We start from the raw sequence: 22,227 nt of genomic DNA on the forward strand, positions 1-22,227 counted from the left end.
GCTATTACAGGTTCATAGAAAACACACAGAATATTACCGTATTTTTCTTTCTCCTGCAGTTACTATGACTGACCAGAAGGGGGCAGATTTGGCTATTCTGAGCCACAGGGAGGATATGAAGGACCACCGAAGCAGCAGCCACCTCATCGAGGACAGCCGGGGTGGAAGGGTGGGGGAGGGAGCTTAAAAGGGAACTTTGGGTCTGCTCCATCAAGATATCATCATTCAATGTCTGAGCAAGAACTGTTGCCAGAGCTCAACACCTTTTACAATCTGCAGGAATTCACTAATGATTTCCACTTTGGTGGCGGGATCAGGCGGTATAGAGTGAGGGTAAGAAAACTGTCGTTGACTAATCTGTACTGTGATACTGACTGCACACCATGGGCAGAATATAATGCAGGCGGCTCGAGCAGCCACCCGAGGCTCCTGGGGGGCCATGTCCGTCCAAACCGCCTATCTGATCTGATTGCAGCTGCACATCACTCAGGGGCCCACCGGAGCCTCTTCTGTTGGGCCCCTGAGTGATGTGCAGCTGCAGGGCCATCCCCGGAGTCCAGGACACTTGAGCACACTATTCAATTGATGCTGAAAGGCAGCTGGGACTCCCGGCCCAGGTAGCATCTATAACTCTTACTGCCTGTGCTGGAAGAGGAGGAGCGTGTGGGAGATTAGGGTTTTTTTTCCCCTTCCTATTTATCTACTTTAGGGGAGCTGCACAGGGGGCTGTGGACTAAGGGGGTGACTACACAGAATCATGGACTAAGAGGGTGACTACACAGGGGGCCGTGGACTAAGGGGGTGACTACACAGGGGGCCGTGGACTAAGGGGGTGACTACACAGGGGGTCGTGGACTAAGGGGGTGACTACACAGAATCATGGACTAAGAGGGTGACTACACAGGGGGCCGTGGACTAAGGGGGTAACTACACAATGGACTAAGGGGTTGACTACACGGGGCCATGGACTAAGGGGGTAACTACACAGGGGGCTGTGGACTAAGGGGGTAACTACACAATAGACTAAGGGGTTGACTACACAGGGGGCCATGGACTAAGGGGGTGACTACACAGAATCATGGACTAAGGAGGTGACTACACAGGGGGCCATGGACTAAGGAGGTGACTACACAGGGGGCCATGGACTAAGGGGGTGACTACACAGAATCATGGACTAAGGAGGTGACTACACAGAATCATGGACTAAGGAGGTGACTACACAGGGGGCCATTGGGGGGGATGAGCCCAGGGTAGGTGGACAGCTCTGGTCCCAGGGTACACTGAATCTGTCCCTGCTGTACGCCTCTATGATACCTCACCATTATATTACTACACGGCCATACTGTACCTCTGTGTACATAGACGGTATGTCTCATTAATTCTATATTGATCCATGTGAATACAACATTTCAGATAGATAGATCTTGTAGAGATCATCAAGTTAAATATTTTTGCAGCTACATTTTTGCCTCCTTCTCCTGATATGCTGCTCTTTCCCTCATGCTCGTTGTCCAGGTTACAGACCACCACTCTGCTTTAAAACCAGTGGTCTGGCTGGTGTATATACAACATATATATGTAACATAGATGTATAGGGATATAGAGTTTTAATACTTTATAATATATAAGTATATAGTGCCAGTGGATTCTTAGACAGCACCACTCTTGTCTCTAGTTCAGGTGTGGTTTGCCATTAAGCTCCATTCACTTTAATGGACCTGAGTTGCAAAATCTGCACCCAAACTGGAGGCGGAGGTGTGCTGTCTGTGAAAGAAAGTGGCCATGTTTTTCTAATGTTGGATAACCCCTTTAATTTTAAGGCTGTGTTCTCACCTTGTAACTGCAGGTTAACAAGAGCTGAATGATGAGACTTTCTGAATTCTGGAAATGTCATGTTTTGTTTTATTTTTTATTTTTGTTTTCAAGGGAAAAAAGATTAAACCATATGATGATGATGAAGAAGAGGAACCAGCTGTGAAAAAGATGAAGACGACAGCAGAGAAAAAAGAGCATGAGGAGTCCGGATCAGAGGAAGGTGAGGTGTCAGGAGGGTCACATGGGGGACAGAGGACAGTAACAAGTTAGGGAGGAATCGTAGACAAGGTTGAATGTGTTGTGGTGGATATTGGGACACGTTTACCTGGTGTCGGACCCTCAGAGCAGCAATCTATGAAGAAAGACAAGGATAGACCAGAAACCCAGCATGATAGGAAATGATGGGTGGTGTGGATGATGTACTAGTGAGCAGCTCCAGTCATTGGAACTACTAGTGATAACCCATACGGGAGTTTTCCTAAAGTTAATACCACTGATCAAATGTTAACCCTTTCGTACCATTGGCGTGTAATGTGCAGCACTAGAAGCATGTGCTTATCCAGCATCGTACACTGTTGGCACTGTGATTGTGTGGGCACAGAGGATACGCCAGCATGATCACAAGTCATCAGCGATCTCCAGGTCTGACAGGGTTAATGTCGTCATCCTTTGTGGTCTAGGGCAGAGATCAAGAGATGGGGTAATATCTGCATCACAGGTGTCCTAGAGCAGAGGTAGTGGGGGCTAAGAGGGTTATCTGGAGAGAAGTAGTCTTATCTGTCCTGCTGGCTGGTGCTCATTTCCACTTTCTGCTTGCTCAGAATCAGGGCTGTGGTGTCGTTAAGCCTCAGCTAGGACCCCCATATTTTATCATGCACCGACTCTGACTCCTTCAAAAATGGCCAGTCACACACCAGGGGACTTATTTATCTAACTGGTGTAAAGTAGATCTGGCCCAGCAGCTTCTACCTAATGTCCTACATGATCCTGGGGCGACTTCTGAGGGAATAAGGCAAAGATATAAAGCAGATTCTCCTGTGTGTGCAGTGGATGCAGCCAGTCTCCAGCCACCATGTTCTGAAGAAATCTCTACAAACTTGTATCCGGCATTGTTTTCAGTTTTCCTTTGTGTATGCCGAATACTTAGTCATCTAGAGGTCAGATTTAGGCCCAAGCCGGTCTAATAATATGCAGCACAGACCAGCGCCAGGAGTGCACACAGCCATATGCTCCTCGGCAATGATGAAAAGTTCACTTGTCGCATACAATACGTACCAAAAGTATTGCAGCAGATAGGTGCTGTTGTATATAATATCTGCCTGGTTTGGCCTTAATCTCGCTGTAAATAAACTGAACCCACTTTGCATGTACAGGTGTGCTACGGACTCTGTCTCATGCGGCCCTCCAGCTGTTGCAAAACTACAGTTCCCAATAACCCCTTAAAGCGTAACTATAATTTCAGTAGCCAAAAAATGAAATGCCTCAAATAAAAAGCCCTCGTGTTACCCTTTAAAAAGAGCCCTGAACTGTGTGTATATCTTGTGCGCTCGCTGAGATATTCCCAGTTGTTTGGCTCAGAAGAATAAATGAATTTTTCTCCTGGCTGAGAGAAAGTGGGCGTGGCCTGTCCCTCATCTCCCTGGCTGGGTCCCTCCATTCACTGACCAGCACCTTAGCAGATGTATCACACAAGGTGGGATTAGATACAGCCCCAGCATACAGTATCACAATGTAAGATTAGATACAGAGCTCCAGCAGATGGTATCACACACATTTGGATTAGGTACAGTCATCTGCTCTCATGACACTGTAGGATAATGTCAGCCATGGAGGTGGGGGCACCTGCTGCAGACATCTGATAGTGAATGTTATATGTAATATGGAAGGACTACAGCTGTGTTGTGCTGGGACTTGTAGTCCTTCCCTCAGTGACTCACCCACTCTCCCTCATGCAGCACATTGGAGTCATGGCTGGGATGTCCCTCCTTGTTGAAGCACTGAGTACTTGTCCCTTCATCCAGCTCTTCCCCTGCGCTGCTCCTCACACACAACACCCTCAGCTCTGCTTAGTCACCTCTGTGAGGGGAGGGGGAAGAACGAGCTGCTAGGAGGGGGGGGGGGAGGTTTTGTTTATGTCTGTGTCAGGGCTGTTATCTGATCCTCCTGTCAGAGTCCGTACACTCAGGACAGATCTGCGGGAAGGGGGCGTGTCCAGCAGGAATGCAGAAATAACTCAGAGCCAGACAGAGCTGTAAGGGCATAATCAGCCTTATGTATTTAAAAAACTGTTCATTTAAGGTTATTAATGTATATTGCAAAAATTCTTATCATGACCTAAGCTAACTAAAACTGAAAGGTCAAAACATTTTATAGTCACGCTTTAAGGACAGAGCCTGAAATGGCCTTAAGGACAGAGACAAATTTTATGAATATGACCTGTGTGACTTTATTCATTAATAACTTCGGGATGCTTTTACCTATCCGGCTGATTCTGAGATTGTTTTCTCGTGACATATGGTACTTTACATTTCTGGTAAATTGGAGTCGATACTTATAACGAATCTTTATGGAAAAACAACAAAATAATGTGAAAAATTGTGAAAAAATCCATTTTTCCAACTTTGAAACTTTTCTGCTTATACAGAAAATGGTTATGCCACATAAATTATATATTAAAAAGCATTAGCAACATGTCTACTTTATGTTGGCGGCATTTATTAACCTATCTTTCATTTTCTTTAGACAATAGAAAGCTTAAAGCTTAACCCTTTCCCGCACGAGGACGTAACTGTACGTCATCGCGCGGGTGCGGGCGTTCAGAGCGGGGCCGCACGGCGGTCCCAGGTGCCGCTTGTAGCCCGGACCGCCAGTATTAGCGGGCACGGTCCGATCGCCGTGCCCGCTAATACAGTAATCAGATGCAGCTGTCAAACATGACAGCTGCATCCGATTACCGGCTGCAGCACTTCCCTGGTGTCTAGTGGCGGAGATCGCTCCTCCGGGACGTTATCCCGGAGGAGCGATCTCCCTTTCTGATGCCGGCCGGGGACTCGTCCAAGATGGCGCCGTCCCCGACTCGGCACTCGTTTGTATTCGGCTGCAGCAGCCGAAAGCAAACGAGTGCCGATCTCATTGATCTTTGCTGTATATCTATACAGCAAAGATCTCAATGAGAGATCAAAGTATATATACTAGAAGTCCCCTAGGGGGACTTCTAGTATTTGTGTAAAAAAAAAAAAGTGTTGTTATAAGTAAAAATCCCCCTCCCCTAATAAAAGTCTGAATCACCCCCCTTTTCCCAGGTTATAAATAAAAGTAAACAAATAAATAAATAAATAAATAAACATGTTTGGTATCGCCGCGTGCGTAATCGCCCGAACTATTAATTAATCACATTCCTGATCTTGCACGGTAAATGGCGTTAGCGCAAAAAAATCCCAAAGTGCAAAATTGCACATTTTTGGTCGCATCAAATCCAGAAAAAATGTAATAAAAAGTGATCAAAAAGTCGTATATGCGCAATCAAGGTATCGATAGAAAGTTAAAGGGGTTGTCCGGCGATAAAAAATTATTCACAGAATAACACACATTACAAAGTTATACAACTTTGTAATGTATGTTATGTCTGTGAATGGCCCCCTTCCCCGTGTTTCCCCCCACCCACGCTAGACCCGGAAGTGTGGTGCATTATACTCACCGCATGTCGTGTCGTCCACGGTCTCCGATCGTCAGCAGTGACGTCTTCTTCGGGAGCTTGGCGGATCTTCCCGAGTGCCGGCCGCCCTCTGCAGCGTCATCCGAAGCTCAGCCGCGATTGGCTGAGCATAACTGTGCTCAGCCAATCGCGGCTGAGCGGCTGATGACGCGCACCACACTTCCGGGTACACGGGTGGGGGTGATGGGACACGGGGAAGGGGGCCATTCACAGACATAACATACATTACAAAGTTGTATAACTTTGTAATGTGTGTTATTCTGTGAATAATTTTTTATCGCCGGACAACCCCTTTAACATCATGGTGCAAAAAATGACACCTCATACAGCCCCATAGACCAAAGGATAAAAGCGTTATAAGCCTGGGAATGGAGCGATTTTAAGGAACATATATTTGTTATCAATGGTTTGAATTTTTTACAGGCCATCAGATACAATATAAGTTATACATGTTATATATCGTTTTAATCATAACGACTTGAGGAAGATGCCAAACAAGTCAGTTTTACCCCAGGGCAAATGGCGTAAAAACACATTCCCCCCAAATAAAAGACATGCGTTTTTCTTTTTCAATTTCACCACACTTAGAATTTTTTTCTGGTTTCGTAGTGTACTTTATGCAAAAACTCAGCCTGTCATTGCAAAGTACAATTAGTGACGCAAAAAATAAGGGCTCATGTGGGTCTGTAGGTGTAAAAATGCAAGTGCTATGGCCTTTTAAGCACAAGGAGGAAAAAACGAAAACGCAAAAACGAAAATTAGCCTGGTCCCGAAGGGGTTAAATAGAAAGGAATTTTCAAATTTTTAACCCCTTCACGTCAGCTATCTGTATATATACGTTCCTATTGCACATGCCCCGTGCAGTAGGAATGTACATATACGTTCCTGACTGACAGGGGCTTTGTGATGAGAACGGGATCGCTGCAGGGACAGCGATCCCGTTCTCATCTGTGTACAGCACCGGAGATAATGAGGATCAGCTGCGATCCCGCAGCTGACCCCCATTAACCCCTTAGTGACCGCCGAAACGGCGGTCACTAATGGGCCGGTGCCGCCGCTGTATTTCATCTCCCCCCACCGTGAATCCACGGTGGGGGGAGATGAAATATGTAAAAATCAGACCCCAGATCAGCCCCCTAGTGCCCCAGTCACTAACCCCCCCTCCGGCAGCGGCCATCGGATCCAAGATGGCCGCCGCGATCACTGTGAACAGACTAATGTCTGTTCACAGTGATCAAAAAAGAAAAATGAATGAAAGCCCCATGCTCTCCGCCACCGGAGGTAGCGGAGAGCATGGGGCAGTCATCGGGACCCCCCCTGTGGGGTCCCGGTACAAGCGATCAGCGGTATATACTATATACCGCTGATCGCTTGTGCCATGTGCCGCCGGCACTTTTTATCCCCTGTCACTATGAATGATTGGTGACAGGGGATAAAAAGTGATGTCCCCCCACCCCCCCCTGTCACCCCCGTCCCCCAGTCACCCCCCCTTCCCCATATACTCACCGCATCCACGGAGCTCCTTCCTCCTCGACGTCCTGGCTGGTTATGAAGTGCGCATGCGCTCCACAACCAGCCAAGCTCTGAAAATTTAAAGTGACAGAGACCAATTTGGTCTCTGTCACTGAACTATGATTACTGTGATAGAAAATATCACAGTAATCAAGTAATACAGTGAAAATGAATGTATAAAGTACAAAAAGTGACAAACATACAAAAAAATAAAACACACACTTTTTATTATAGTAATAATTGCAGTTTACTCCCAAATTACCCCTAACCCCCCCCCCAGATTACCCGTAACCACCGCAGGTTGCCCGTAACCACCGCACGTTGCCCGTAACCACCCCAGGTTGTCCCTTATCACGTCAGATTGCACGTAACCCCCCAGATTACCCGTAACCACCGCACGTTGCCCATAACCACCGCACGTTGCCCGTAACCACCGCACGTTGCCCGTAACCACCGCACGTTGCCAGTGACCCCCTCCAGATTGTCCGTAATCACCCCAGATTGCCTGTAACCACCCCAAATTACATGTAACCACCCCAGATTAGCTATAAGCACTTCACTCTATCCGTAACTATGCTAGATTGTCTGTAACCCCTCCAGGTTGCCCCTAACCACCGCAGGTTGGGCATAACCACCGCAGGTTGGGCATAACCACCCCAGATTGCCCGTAATCATGCCAGATTACATGTAACCCCCCAGATTGCACGCAACCACCGCAGGTTGCCTCTGACCACCGCACCTTGCCTCTGACCACCGCACATCGCCTCTGACCACCGCACGTCGCCTATGACCACCGCACGTCGCCTATGACCACCGCACGTCGCCTATGACCACCGCACGTCGCCTATGACCACCGCACCTTGCATCTGACCACCGCACCTTGCCTCTGAACACTGCACCTTGCCTCTAACCACCCCAAATTGCCAGTGACCTCCAGATTGCCCGTAACCACGCCAGATTACAGGTACCCACCTCAGATTACCTATTAGCACTTCAGTTTATCCGTAACCACAGCAGGTTGCCTGTAACCACCCCAGATTGTCCGCAACCACCCCAGATTGTCCGTAACCACAGCAGGTTGCCTGTAACCATACCAGATTGTCTGTAACCACAGCAGGTTGCCTGTAACCATACCAGATTGTCTGTAACCACAGCAGGTTGTCCGTATTCACCCCACGTTGCCCATAACCACCCCATAACCACCCCATAACCACCCCAGGTTGCCTCTAACCACACCAGGTTGCCTCTAACCACACCAGGTTGCCTGTAACCACCCCAGGTTGCCGTAACCACAGCAGGTTGCCTGTGACCACCCCATGTTGACTGTATCCACCCCAGATTATCCGTAACCACCCCAGATTACCCGTAACCACCCCAGACTGCCCGTAACCACCCCAGACTGCCCGTAACCACCCTAGACTGCCCGTAACCACCCCAAACTGCCCGTAACCACCTCAGACTGCCCGAAACCACCTCCAAATTACCCGGAACCACCCCACATTACCTGTAATCTAATTTTTTTTATTGTATTTTAGTAACTGCGCTATTCTAATAACCATTACTAGCTGCGGTTTTGCTCCAGCAAATTGGCGCTCCTTCCCTTCTGAGCCCTGCTGTGTGCTTATACAGTGGTTTATGCCCACATATGGGGTACCGTTGTACTCAGGAGAACCTGCGTTACAGATTTTGGGGTACATTTTTTATCCTGTTCCTTGTGAAATTTAGAAATTTCAAACTAAACCAACATATTATTGGAAAAATTCAAGTTTTTCATTTTTACTGGCCAATTTTGAATACTTTCCTCTAATACCTGTGGGGCCAAAATGCTCATCCTACCCCAATATAAATTCTTTGAGGGGTGTACTTTCCGAAATGGGGTGACTTTTGGGGGGATTCTATTCTGTAGACACTACAGGGGCGCTGCAAATGCACCTGGTGCTCAGAAACTTCTTCAGAAAAATCTGCAGAGAAAATGCTAATTGGCGCTCCTTCCCTTCTGAGCCCGGCTGTGTGCCCATACAGTGGTTTATGCCCACATATGGGGTACCGTTCTACTCAGGAGACCCTGCGTTACAGATTTTGGGGTGAATTTTCTCTCCTGTTCCTCGTGAAATTGAGAAATTTCCAACTAAAGGAACATATTATTGGAAAAATTCGAGTTTTTCATTTTTACTGTCTACTTTTGAATACTTTCCTCTAATACCTGTGGGGTCAAAATGCTCACCACACACCAAGATGAATTATTTGAGGGGTGTACTTTCCAAAATGGGGTGACTTATGGCGAGATTTTACTCCGCTGGCACTACAGGGGCTCTGCAAACACACCTGGCGCTCAGAAACTTCTTCAGCAAAATCTGCATTGAAAAAGCTAATTGGCGCTCCTTCCCTTCTGAGCCCCGCTGTGTGCCCATGCAGTGGTTTATGCTCACATATGAGGTACCGTTGTACTCATGAGAACCTGCGTTACAAATTTTGGGGTACTTTTTTTCTCTTGTTCCTCGTGAAATTGAAAAATTTCAAACTAAAGGAACATATTATTGGAAAAAATTTGAGTTTTTCATTTTTACTGTCTAATTTTGAATACTTTCCTCTAACACCTGTGGGGTCAAATTGCTCATCCTACCCCAAGATGAATTCTTTGGGTGGTGTACTTTCTAAAATGGGGTGGCTTATGGGGTTTTTTCTCTCTGCTGACACTATAGGGGCTCTGCAAATGCACCTGGCGCTCGGAAACTTCTTCAGCAAAATCTGCAATGGAAAAGCTAATTGGCGCTCCTTCCCTTCTGAGCCCCGCTGTGTGCCCATGCAGTGGTTTACGCCCACATATGGGGTACCGTAGTACTCAAGAGAACATGTGTTACAAATTTTGGGGTGCTTTTTCTCTCATGTTCCTTTTGAAAATGAGAAACTTTAATCTAAATGTATATATTATTGGAAAATTTTAATTTTTCATTTTTTTACAGCCTAATGGTGAATACTTTCCTCCAGCCCCTGTAGGGTTAAAATGCTCATTATACCCCTAGATTAATTCTTTAAGGTGTCTAGTTTTCAAAATGGGGTCACTTATGGGGGTTTCCAGTATACAAACCTCCTAAATCAACTTAAAATAAGAACTGGTCCCTAAAAAAATCAGTTTTGGAAACTTTCACGAAAATGTGGTAATTTGCTGATACATTTCTAAGCCCCGTAACACCCTAAAAAAGTAAAATATGTTTATGAAATGAAGCCAGAATAAAGAGGACATATTGGTAATGTGACTTAGTAACTAATTTATGTAATACAACTTTCTTTTTTTAGAAGCAGAGAATTTCAAAGTTCATAAAATGCTAATTTTTTCAATTTTTCATGATATTTTGATGTTTTTCACAAAAAACACACAAAGTAGTGACCAAATTTTGCCACTAATATAAAGTGCCATATGTGACGAAAAAACAATCTCAGAATCGCTAGCATACGTTAAAGCATCACTGAGCTATAAGCGCATAAAGTGAGACAGGTCAGATTTTGAAAAATGAGCCTGGTCTTTTAGGTGCAAATAGGCTTGGTCTTGAAGGGGTTAAGTGAAATTTCAAAATCAGATATTTTTAGGGACCTGTTCAGGTTTAAAGTGTATTTGAGGGGACTGTATGTTAGAAAGCCACACAAAGCACCCCATTTCAGAAACTGCACCCCCAAAACTCTGCAAAAGCACATCCAGAAAGTTTTTTAACCCTTTAGGGGAGTCACAGAAATAAAAGCTAAGTGTGTAAGAAATTAGAAAATTTTAATTTTCTGTGCAGAGATTTTATTGTAATCCAATATCTTTCATAATGATAAACTTATTAGCAGAGAAATGCACCCCAATATTGATTGCCCCGTTTCTGCAGTTTATAGAAATACCCCATATGTGGCCCTATTGCGCTATTTGACGCAACCACAAGCCTCAGATATAAAGGAGCGCCTAGTGCATTTCAACACCTCCGTTATATTTGGTCATTTTTGACTGTACCACTTCAGGTTGGCAGAGGCTCTGGGGTGCCAAAACCTAAAAAACACCCCTAAAGGGACACCATTTAGAAAACTAGACCCCTCAAGGAATGTAATAAGGGGTGCGGTGAGCATCTGGATCCCACAGGTGTTTCACAGATTTTCAGTACAATGTGGCGTAAAAAAAGGAAAAATTCAATTTTTAACACTAAAACGTTGTTCTAGCCTTTAATTTTCATTTTTACAAGAGGATAAAAGAAAAAAAAACAAAAACACCAAACGTGTAGCGCAGTTTCTCCCCAGTATGAAAATACCCCACATGTGGACATAAAGTGCCAAGCGGGCGCAGGACGAGCCTCCAAAGGGGAGGAGCGCCAATTGGCTTTTGGAAGCTGGAGCCCTCCTGCTGCCAAAACACTGGAAACCCCCCACAAGTGACCCCATTCTGGAAACTACACCCCTCAAGGAATCTAACAAGGGGTGCAGTGAGCATATGGACCCCACTGGTGACGGGCACAAATGTGGAACAATGTGACGTGAAAGGGAAAACTTTCATTTTTTCACTTTCACGGCACAAATGTGCCCATCATCAAGGGGTCCATATCCTCATTGCACCCCTTGTTAGATTCCCTGAGGGGTGTAGTTTCCAGAATGGGGTCACTTGTGGGGGGTTTCCAGTGTTTTGGCAACACGAGGGCTCTGTAAATGCGACATGGCGTTCATCATCCATTCTGGCCAAATCCAGCCTCCAAAATCCAAATGGCGCTCCTTCCCTTCGGAGGCTTGCCCTGCACCCACATGGCGCTTTATGTCCACATATGGGGTATTTACGGACTCGGGGGAAATTGCTTTACACATTTTGTGTGGTTTTTTTTTTCTTTTAACCCCTTGTGAAAATGAAAAATTTAAGGCTAAACCAGCATTATAGTGTAAAAAATGTAATATTTCATTTTCACGCCACATTGTTCCACATTTGTGCCCGTCACCAGTGGGGTCCATATGCTCACTACACCCCTTGTTACATTCCCTGAGGGGTGTAGTTTCCATAATGGGGTCACTTGTGGGGGGTTCAACTGTCTTGGAAACACAGAGGCCTTTCAAATGCAACAAGGCCCTCGAAATCCATTCCAGCCAAATCCAGTCTCCAAAAGCCAAATGGCGCTCCTTCCCTTTGGAGGCTTACCCTGCACCTGCATGGCGCTTTATGTCCACATGTGGGGTATTTTCGTACTCAGGGGAAATTGCTCTACACATTTTGGGGGAGATTTATCAAAGGGTGCAAAATTTAGACTGGTGCAAACTGCCCACAGCAACCAATCACAGCTCACTTTCCAGCTCTGGTGAAAGAAAAGAGGAGATGTGATTGGTTGCTGTGGGCAGTTTGCACCAGTCTAAATTTTAAGCCCTTTGATAAATCTCCCCCTTTGTTTGTTTTTTTTATCTTTTAACCCCTTGTGAAAATGAAAAAAATCAAGACAAGATCAATGATTTAGTGTAAAAATTAAACATTTTTTACACTAAATGTTGGTCTAGCCTTGATTTTTTCCATTTCCACAAGGGGTTAAAAAAGAAAATGAACACAAAACGTATAGGGTAATTTCCCCTGAGTACGAAAATACCCCACATGTGGGCATAATGTGCCATATGGGCACAGGGCAAGCCACCAAAGGGACAGAGCGCCATTTAGAGGCTGGAATGGAGGATGGAGGCAATGTCGCAATTACAAAGCTCCTGTGCTGCCAGGACAGTAGAAACCCCCCACAAATGACCCCATTCTGGAAACTACACCCCTCAAGGAATCTAAAAAGGGGTGCAGTGAGCATATGGACCCCACTGGTAATGGGCACATATGTAGAACATGTGCCGTGAAAATAAAAAATACCATTTTTTTTATTTTTACGGCACAAATGTGCCCCTCACCAGGGAGCCATATACCCGCTTCTCCCCTTGTTAGATTCCTTATGGGGTGTAGTTTCCAGAATGGGGTCACTTGTGGGGGGTTTCTACTGTCCTGGCAGCACAGAGGCTTTGTAATTGCATCATGGCAAGTCTCTAATGGGAATGGTGACCATACCTATTTAGCTGGGGAAAAGGGACAATTATTAATTTATTTGGGGGTATTAGGCCAATTATTAGTTTATAAGGTTGAAAATGACAGGTGTCCATCAAATTCAACTAATCAATTGATCCAGAGGAAGGCAAAAAACCCTCGTAAGGCAGACGACAGTAGCCTCATCACTGGGAAAAAAATCCTTCCCGACTCCATAATGGCGATCAGAATAATCCCTGGATCAACATGACCCCTGAAATAGGAAAGAGGGAAAGGATTTAGAAAATGTAGAACTCCAATGACGTGTGGTACTTCTTGAAGCGATCCATTATGCAGAGGCCGGGGGGATCAGGACAGGTGTCACACTGGAAAATGGTGTCCTTCCTGATCCCCCTGTTACGCCACACTCTGCACTTCTTCTGGGGTTTCCTGTTCTCCAGTGTGAGGTACGTTACCTGGAAAATGTTGCCCTGGTGCAATACGGGGTCCTTCATATCCAGAAGCGCTGGGTCCGCTCCATGGCTGCTAAATATTAGGACTCTATTACTGCTTCTGAAATTTTCGGATCGTGCCGCAAGCTACAGTAGCTCGGGCAGCGAGGGACTGGAAGAGGGGGTGCTGGTATAAAAGTTATCCCTGTACAGGTGGTAACTTTTATCCAGCAGTGGGAAGATCAGGTCCCAAACGATCTTCCCACTAACTCGGAGGATGGGGGGGGCATCTGGGGCTGGATTCTGGTGTCCCTTCCTTCATACACTCTAAGGGTACGTGTACACTGTGGAATGGCGAAGGATAACCCTTTGTGCATTCCGCAGTTGGCACCCGCCGGCAGACTGATGGAGGCGCACGTCTCCTCTCGTGTCACACTCCATTCTATGCACGGGCGGATTCCGCCCTCTGTCCAAAGAATGAACGTGTTCATTCTTTGGATGGACGACGGAATGCGCCCGTGCATAGAATGGAGTCTATGACACGGGCGGAGATACACGCGCCTCCATCAGTCCACCGGCGGGTGCCAGCTGCGGAATGCACAAAGGGTTATCCTTCGCCATTCCGCAGTGTACACGTACCCTAAGGCTGGGTTCACACTATGTATATTTGAGGCTGTATTTGGTCCTCATGTCAGGTCCTCATAGCAACCAAAACCAGGAGTGGATTGAAAACACAGAAAGGATCTGTTCACACAATGTTGAAATTGAGTGGATGGCCGCCATATAACAGTAAATAACGGCCATTATTTCAATACCACAGCCGTTGTTTTAAAATAACAGCAAATATTTGCCATTAAATGATGGCCATCCACTCAATTACAACATTATGTGAACAGAGCCTTTCTGTGTTTTCAATCCACTCCTGGTTTTGGTTGCTATACAGCCTCACAAATACAGCCTCAAATATACATAGTGTGAACCCAGCCTTATAAATCTGTAAGTGTACCCTGGTGTACTCTCATAGAGTTTGTAGAATTTCACGCCATACCATGATCTCTTATTGGGACGGTACTGGCGGAAAAGACGTGTCTGGGGGGCAGTGTACGCTACGCTACCCCCAGACACGTCACTGGATGATGAGGATGAGAATGAATGGATTGAAAAAGGATCCCCCCCATTCATCCTCATGGGCTGTTTCGGTGTCGGAGGCAATAATAGTGTATGCGTCCAACACCGAAAACACCCTGGGGGCCATCTTTATACGGGGATTGGTATATGGGGTATGTAAATGTGTAATGTAGTGTAGTGTAAAACTTTATTTCATGTAGTGTGGTGTAATGTAGTGTTTTTTAAGTTTTTTTTGACAGTAAGAAAAAATATCCCTACGCCAAGAAAGGAGCTGCTGATAAATGCCGCACTTATGTGCGGCACTTATCAGCAGACAGTGGCGGTAGGATATAGGGGGGAAAAATGCCCCTACGCCAAAAAGGAAGAGTTGCGATGCTGATGAGCACTCAGCGGCGATAGGGTGCATAAAAAGGAAAAAAAAAAAATTGGGGGGAAAAAAAAACAAACAAAAAAAACTTTTTAACCCAAAGCAACTGATCAGTGAATAATAGCGATCGGGGAAACATCGGGCGTAATGTACACCCGTTTGCGTTAAAGCCCACCCTGCGGGGGCGTACACTTACGCCCAATGTCGTTAAGGGGTTAAAGAGGTACTCCGGCGCTGATAAAAAAAAACACAACAATCAATCATAAACATAATTTTTAGGTTTACCATCCTTTCAGAGTCTGTCTCCATGTGAATTTTCCGCTGTTTTCAGGTCCCTGAAGCTCCAGTTGGTGTCTTCATTTTTACTTTGCTTCCTGGTTTGGTCTTTCCCATGATGCACTTTGTCTACTGTGATGTCTGACTCTGTAAAACTGTTTAATGGCTTACAGCTTGTTCAGCCAATCAAAGCTGAGCAACCTGATTCATCTGACAAAGGGAGGCTGGCCTAACAAGGCTTAGACCCGCCTCCCTCTTGATGATGTCATTGTCACAAAATGGCTTCCACAGAGCAGCCTGGGGTCAACAGTCATTAGGTAAGAATGAGTTAACTTCACTTCCTGATGGGGGGTGGAGGGGGGAAAAGATAGGGAAGTGGGGCAGATAGGTGATAGAAGCATATTACAGAGTTATAATGTGTTTGAATTACTGGGAAAAAGCTTTTAGCTGGAGTACCCATTTAAGCTTTGGCTGTCCAGGCATAATGGGAATTGTCATGTGGGCCACAGGTCTGACACCAAGCACCTTTTATGTCTAGTCCTAACATATTCATGGTATAAGATGGGGATGGTCACTCATAGTATAGGGTTTATAAGCTATATGTTTTGTCTTCCAGGTGAGGAGGCAGCCGAGAGCACGACCACTGTAAGTTCTTTAGGTGTCCGGGCCTTTCAGTCTGTGGTTGAGTGAGATGTAAACAGTGGGGGAGATTTATCAAACATGGTGTAAAGTGAGAGTGGCTCAGTTGCCCCTAGCAACCAATCAGATTTCATCTTTCATTTCTCGTGCGTCTTATTGGGGGACACAGACACCATGGGTTATAGGCTGCTGCCACTAGGAGGCTGACACCTAAGAAAAAAAGAAAACAGAAGTCTGCTCCTCCCAGCAGGCTATACCCGCCCACTGGCACCAAGCTAATCCAGTTTTAGCTTAGTGTCAGTAGGAGACACAGGTCTGGTAGCTCCAGACCAGTTCTGCCTGTGTTCTCTGTTAACTTTTTTTCTGTTTTTCTTTACAGGTTCCCTACTATGGGTGGACACTGTGGATAACCTAGATCCACCCTGATCCCCCCTGCAATGCGTCCAGGGAACAGACCCTGAATATAGAGGGTCTGTCTACCTTCTGTCGCCAACGGCCGGACTCAGCGCCCGAGAGACAAATCAGCCTGGCTGTCTGTCTCTGCCAAACGGACTACCTCCGCCAGCCCCTGCCCGCCTAGCCTCCCAGAGTTGGGGCGCGTCAGCGTGGCGAAGACTTCGGAGGGTGAGTACTATCATGTCCCCAGTCCCCTTTTTCCATTCCCTTGTATGTGTGTGTGTTATGGTCCGGGTGGCATGCATCTTCTTCCTCATTCCTACCCCCTACCCTTTTTCCCAGGGGGCGGAGTCCTTGATGGAGGTCGTCACCAGTGCATTCCATCCGCTTCCGGGCCTCTCACGATCAGGCCGCACCGCCTCTGGGGGGTCCAGGAATAGCAGGACCCTCTGCAGCATTCGGGGCTTTCTGTGGCCTACTACCGCCCTCTGACCTTCCGTGTAGTACGCCGGCGGCTCGCGCCAGCATCGGCCAGTGACATCACAGCTGCGCTGTGAACGCGATCCTCCCACTTCCGCCCGCGCATGCTGCAACTTCCTCCCGTGTGGTTCTCCTCTCAGCCCAGGTTCACGCACTTTCTTCCCACCCTGGACGCAGCACCTGGCTTCCGGTTGTCGCCCCAGCTCCTTCCCGGTACGTGGCTCTGGCCTCCTGCTACTCCTAGCTGTCAGTCTCTGTCCCTCGGTCTCCTCACCTCACCCTGGAAAGTTCCCCCTTGTGGGCTTCTCATCATTAGATTTTCCCTTATGCATTCTGATTTCTTCCTCTCTTCTGACTTTTTTTTTTTTTTTTCAGTGCTCTGCTCAGCTCAGCTTCCAGGTGCAGCATCCTATTAAACACTGTTGTCAGCTCACCTCAGCTCGCTGCTTCTAGTCGCTCGGGGGCAGATTCTAAGTTTCTCCTGTTTTTTTGCTCTATTACTTGCAGTATGTCTGACTCAAGGCTTGAAACTTCTCGTCGCCAGCAACTGGCTTCCGCTTCTGTCACCTATTATTCTGTTCTTCCTGTAAAAGCAAATCTTCTTCCGGTCATTCGCAGACCCTCTGCGCTGCTTGCTCCTCGCAATCCTCCTTGCCGCCGCCGACTGCTCAGGATGACACACCAGTCCAGGACTCGGAGGAACCCGCCCCGGCCTGGGCACGCTTTCTTTTCCGGCTCGTGAATCTTCCTCGCCTAGGCACTCACGCTCTTCAGCCGAGCCGTCAGGTTCCGAAGTGAATTCGGACTCTGAGTAGGACTCACATGTCCTCCATGGTAGACAGTCTGGTGACTGCTATCAGTGATACTTTTCAGCTCAAGGACCCTCAGGATCCGCTCTCGGGTGAGGTCTTTTTTATTTTAACTCTTATTTTATTAAAAGTTTTATGAATAAAGAAACACATAGAGTCATTGTCAATGGCCACAGAATACAGCAGAAATGAAAACACTATAATGGTGCGTTCACACCTACAGGATCTGCAGCTGATTTTCTGCAGCAGATTTCATTTAAATAACTGAACACAGCATCAAATCTGCTGCAGATCTGCTGCAGATCCTGTAGGTGTGAACGCACCCTAACATAGTAACAGAATACAAAATAGCTCACAAGACCCTGGGAGGTAGCACCTGAAGAGGAGTCCTGAATCCTAGTGACGGAGGCCATTCATGAGGTCCTTGTAGCTTGTAATAAGAGGCAATCAACAATTGCGAACTTGCCCCATGGCCCGCTGCGTAGCCTCCCTCCCATCATAACAAAAAAACCCTGAATACAAAAAGAAATAACACATATAAGACAAGACAGGAAACACTAGGGCAACAACAAGAAAAGACAAACGGCACAAAAGAATAGCCACATTAACCAGAAGGAAAACTCGGCCTACTGCTCTCCGCATGTTGGATTGGAGGCATCTAAGCAAGGAGAGAAAGAAAATCTGCCGAACTTTCAAAAAGGATCCAAGGGTCCATACTTTTGAGACCCGTTCCGTATGGTCCTGCACCTCGGCTACTAATTCCTCAGCTCTCTGAATGACCTGCAACTCTTTATGCCACTCAGAGATCGTGGGCACCACTGCCGTCTTCCAGTGACGGGGGATTATGGTTCTAGCTGCAGCCAGCATGTGCCTCAACATGCCGTTCTTTTGAGTTGCCGAGGTGCCGGGCAACAAGGAAAGTATAGCAATCTGAGGGGTATGGGGAATTGTTTTGCCTGCATACTTCTCATAAATGGTGAAAATCCTCTCCCAAAAACTGTGGATCGCAGGGCATTCCCACCAAATATGCAGAAGGGAGCCTTCCCCCGACTGACATCGCCAACACCTGTCTGACACCTCTAGATACAGACGGTGGAGCACAGTCGGGCACCTCTACCAACGGGACAGGAGTTTATAGTTTTTCTCTTTGGAATGTGAGTCAAGTGATAGCCCACGTACAAAAGAGCAGATTTTGAGCTTATCTTCCGATGCGAAGGTAATACCAAGGTCACGTTCCCATGCAGAGAAAAAAGGAGCTCTATCAGTATTGCTTAGCGATAGAAGCAAAGAGTACATCCTGGATAGAGTACCTGACTCCAGTTGTCCAGATCTGTAAGACCGCGGCTCATGGGTAGGCCAACCGCAGAAGCCCGCAGGAATGAGCAAAACTGATTATAGGCAAACCAGGACAGGATTCTGTCAGGGCTCCCAGCCTGCAGGGCCGGTAGAGTCGGGATTTGTGCAGACACTAGTGTAAGGTGCAATCTATGGGAATCTTTTGCTTGCCACACCAGAAAGGTTGTATGAGTCATGCCTGGTTCAAAAGCTGGGTTGGCAAACAAGGGAGTCATAGGACCCGGCCGATGTGATATCCCATGTTTGGTCACCCAAATGTCCCATATGCAAAGCGCGTGTTTAGTCAAATACGGCCAGGCTTTAGAAGCCAAGGAGCCGTAGCTAGTGTTGTGGGAGATATTGAGTCCTCTATTGTCACTCAACGTTTTGAAGCCGAGTTATGTGACCAGTCCACCACCCTAGACAGGACAGCTGCTTCATGGTAGAGTCTTAGGTCGGGTAGTCCAGTGCCACCCTGAAGGCTATGTTTGGTCAGGAGTTTGACGCTAAGTCTAGCTCTGCCCGCTCTCGAAACATATTTGGCGAAGGCACCTTGCAATTGTTTACAATAAGTCGTTGGAATATGCATCGGTACTGTCTGAAAGACATAGAGAAAGCGAGGGAGCACATCCATTTTATTAACGGTTATCCAACCGAACCAAGATAGAAAGGTACGATTGGAGCATGATGAGGGTCTTCCTCTGCAGTGGGATATAGTTTAATGAGTATAGCAACTCCAAGCGGGAAGGATCTGTATTCCCAGATATGTGATGCTTTCCTCCTGCCACTTAAAGGAGAAGTTAGCTTGTAGCAATGACATTTCTTGGGGGGACAGATTAATTTTAAGGTCTGTTTTGGACAGGTAACCTTGAAATTGCTTACTCTGCCAAATTTCTCAAACTTCCGTAACACTGACGGGAGGGATGTAATTGGGCGGGTAACGTATAAAAACAAATTGTCTGCGTATAGTGCTAGTTTATGCTGCTCCTCCCTAACCTCAACTCCCGTCACATCAGGATTATTGCACAGTGCAATGGCCAGGTGTTTCATCGTGAGGATATATAACAGGGGTGACAGAGGGCACCCCTGCCTTGTACCATTGTTGATTGGAAAGGCCTCTGACAGGGTTCCGTTAGCTCTGACTCTAGCCGATGGAAATGAATAGAGAGCCATCACTCTCGCGATAAACTCGGGTCCCAACCCTAGATGGGCCAGAGATGTGACTAAAATTTTCCAACAAACCCTGTCGAAGGCCTTTTCTGCGTCAACCAACAGAAGGCACACTCTAGTGGCAGTAGATCTCGCGTGAGGAAAAAAACACCATGAAAAACTAGGGCTTACTGAAGAGGCCCTGTAACTGTAGAGACCTAAACTCCAAAGAAAAAGAAGTATACTTCAACCAGCGCTCTATGCACCAACCTATTCGTGGAACCTGACTAGCAATAACAGAAGTGGCTCCCGCCGCGAGGTAAACATTGGTGAGGAGAATAAAAGCCTTTAACATCCCTTTCATGGAAATAAATCACAACCACACATGAAACCTACACATAATATGATAGCTGACTACTCTCAACCCTCCTCTGTGTCCACCCAACCCGTAGAAAATATAATAAAAGTGAGCCCAGACAACCCTTTACGCATATCCGCTTAGATGACACAGGTAACAGGCTGTGAGACCAACATACATGAAGCGGACCCCTTAACCTGCAAAAATTATGTGGATACAACAGGATGGGAAACATATAGAGCCCAAAAAGGAAGGGGCACACAGGTTGAGGTAACTACCTAAATGGAGGAACAGTAACTTGGCAATAACATTCCACATTAGCAATATCACGCAACGTGAAAAATCCAAGCACATAAAATTAGCCCGCCCAACAAGGACATAAAGGAGAAAGACTCCTCAGCTCTCATGTCCCAGGTTGTCAGGGGCGGTTTCAGGAGCATGTCCCGCATCAGGTAGAGCTGGGGTCAGCAACCATTCCGGCAACTGTACTTCAGGCATTCCAAGGGCTTGAAGAAAGAGGGGCAAATCCACCGGATCCCTGAGTGTAAGGCGCTTCCCTCCATGCCTCATGACCAACTGGAATGGGAACCCCCACATATAGGGGATTTCATGGTCGCGGAGCAGTTGCAACACAGCTCACATTGCTCGGCGCTGGGCCAATGTGTGTCTGGAGAGGTCTTGCAGCAAAGTTAATAAAGCACCATCAAAGTCAATAGACTCCTCTCTCCTAGCTTTGCTCATGATCTCCTCCTTAACAGAATCATAGTGCAGGTGACAAATGACGTCATGTGGTATGTTGGGATCAGAGCTGACTGGGCCCAGAGCCCTATGGGCTCTATCTATTTTTAGGTCCTTGGTCACGGGACGTTGGAGAATAGAGATAAACCCCCCCTGCAAAGTGGGAATCAGATCAACTGTCTTGGTTGCCTCAGGCAGGCCGCGCACTCTAATGTTGTTGCGCCTGCTCCTATTTTTGTTGCCATCATGCAGGCGATAGAGCTGTGCAATGTGGTTGTCATGGGCATCAACACGGTTTACTGTTTCCTCAATTTGCACTGAAATGGTGGCATGGTCAGTAGCCAGCTCCTCCACTTTATTTTCTGTAGTTTGGATAGCAGCCCTAATAGAAGTGAGCTCCTGCTTATATGAATTTTCTAGGCGCTGCACAAAATGCTCCATTTCTTGCCTGGTCGGCAGTTGTTTCATATGCTACTGCCAGTCCCAAGATTAAGAAGGAGGGGGAGATTGGGAGTGGGTCTGCTCTTGCATGAGCCCAGAGGCTGGAGGCTGTGAGGAGAACGCCATGTGCTCAGGGGAAAATGATGTCGCCTCTGCAGACAGGGTGCTGCTGCTTACTGTCCCAATCACAGGGGAGTCTAGGGTACGTTCCTCGGAGGTGCCGGGGGGGTCTCCGGTATTGCTGCCGCCTCCCCACTGGCCAAAACTGACCTCAGGCTCCTATTTTTGCCTCTGGCTTAGCTGCCGGGCCGCGCTTCACTTCCAGTGGGGAATTCCCCGTGGACCCAAGAGAGTGGACACTGCATCCGTAGGTCAGATATGCCACAGGTGGGGCACCCCGGATGTCGATCTGATGACATCTCGCCTCAATCGCCGACTGCCGACCTTTGTCTGCTGCTCCCGGGACCCTCAAGCGCTGGCTGTGGACGCACTGGTGATCTCTTGGCGTCAGTTTGCCCTTCCGTACATCTCTCCTCCTCTTCTGCTGCACGCGCGGGTTGTGCGAAGGATCAAGGCGGAGGGCGTTTCGAAGATCCTAGTGGCGCTGGATTGGCCCGCCGGC

General features: G+C 47.1%; 2 protein-coding genes across 2 annotated transcripts in view; one reads left to right on the plus strand and one right to left on the minus strand.

Annotated features, from left to right (window-relative positions):
- Nucleotides 1–22,227, plus strand: part of LOC138784166 (A-kinase anchor protein 8-like) — a 94,594-nt gene that overhangs the window by 61,176 nt on the left and 11,191 nt on the right. Inside the window, exons 2-4 of the mRNA XM_069959678.1 lie at nt 60–333; nt 1,927–2,035; nt 15,877–15,905. Of these exons, the coding sequence (XP_069815779.1) occupies nt 229–333; nt 1,927–2,035; nt 15,877–15,905 (243 nt within the window). The 5' untranslated portion in view covers nt 60–228. The remainder of the gene's footprint in view (nt 1–59; nt 334–1,926; nt 2,036–15,876; nt 15,906–22,227) is intronic.
- LOC138767732 (A-kinase anchor protein 8-like) overlaps nt 1–22,227 on the minus strand; it is a 69,012-nt gene that overhangs the window by 43,558 nt on the left and 3,227 nt on the right. The window lies entirely within an intron of this gene.

This window comes from Dendropsophus ebraccatus, chromosome 1 (assembly GCF_027789765.1).
Source record: "Dendropsophus ebraccatus isolate aDenEbr1 chromosome 1, aDenEbr1.pat, whole genome shotgun sequence".
NCBI lineage: Eukaryota > Metazoa > Chordata > Amphibia > Anura > Hylidae > Dendropsophus > Dendropsophus ebraccatus.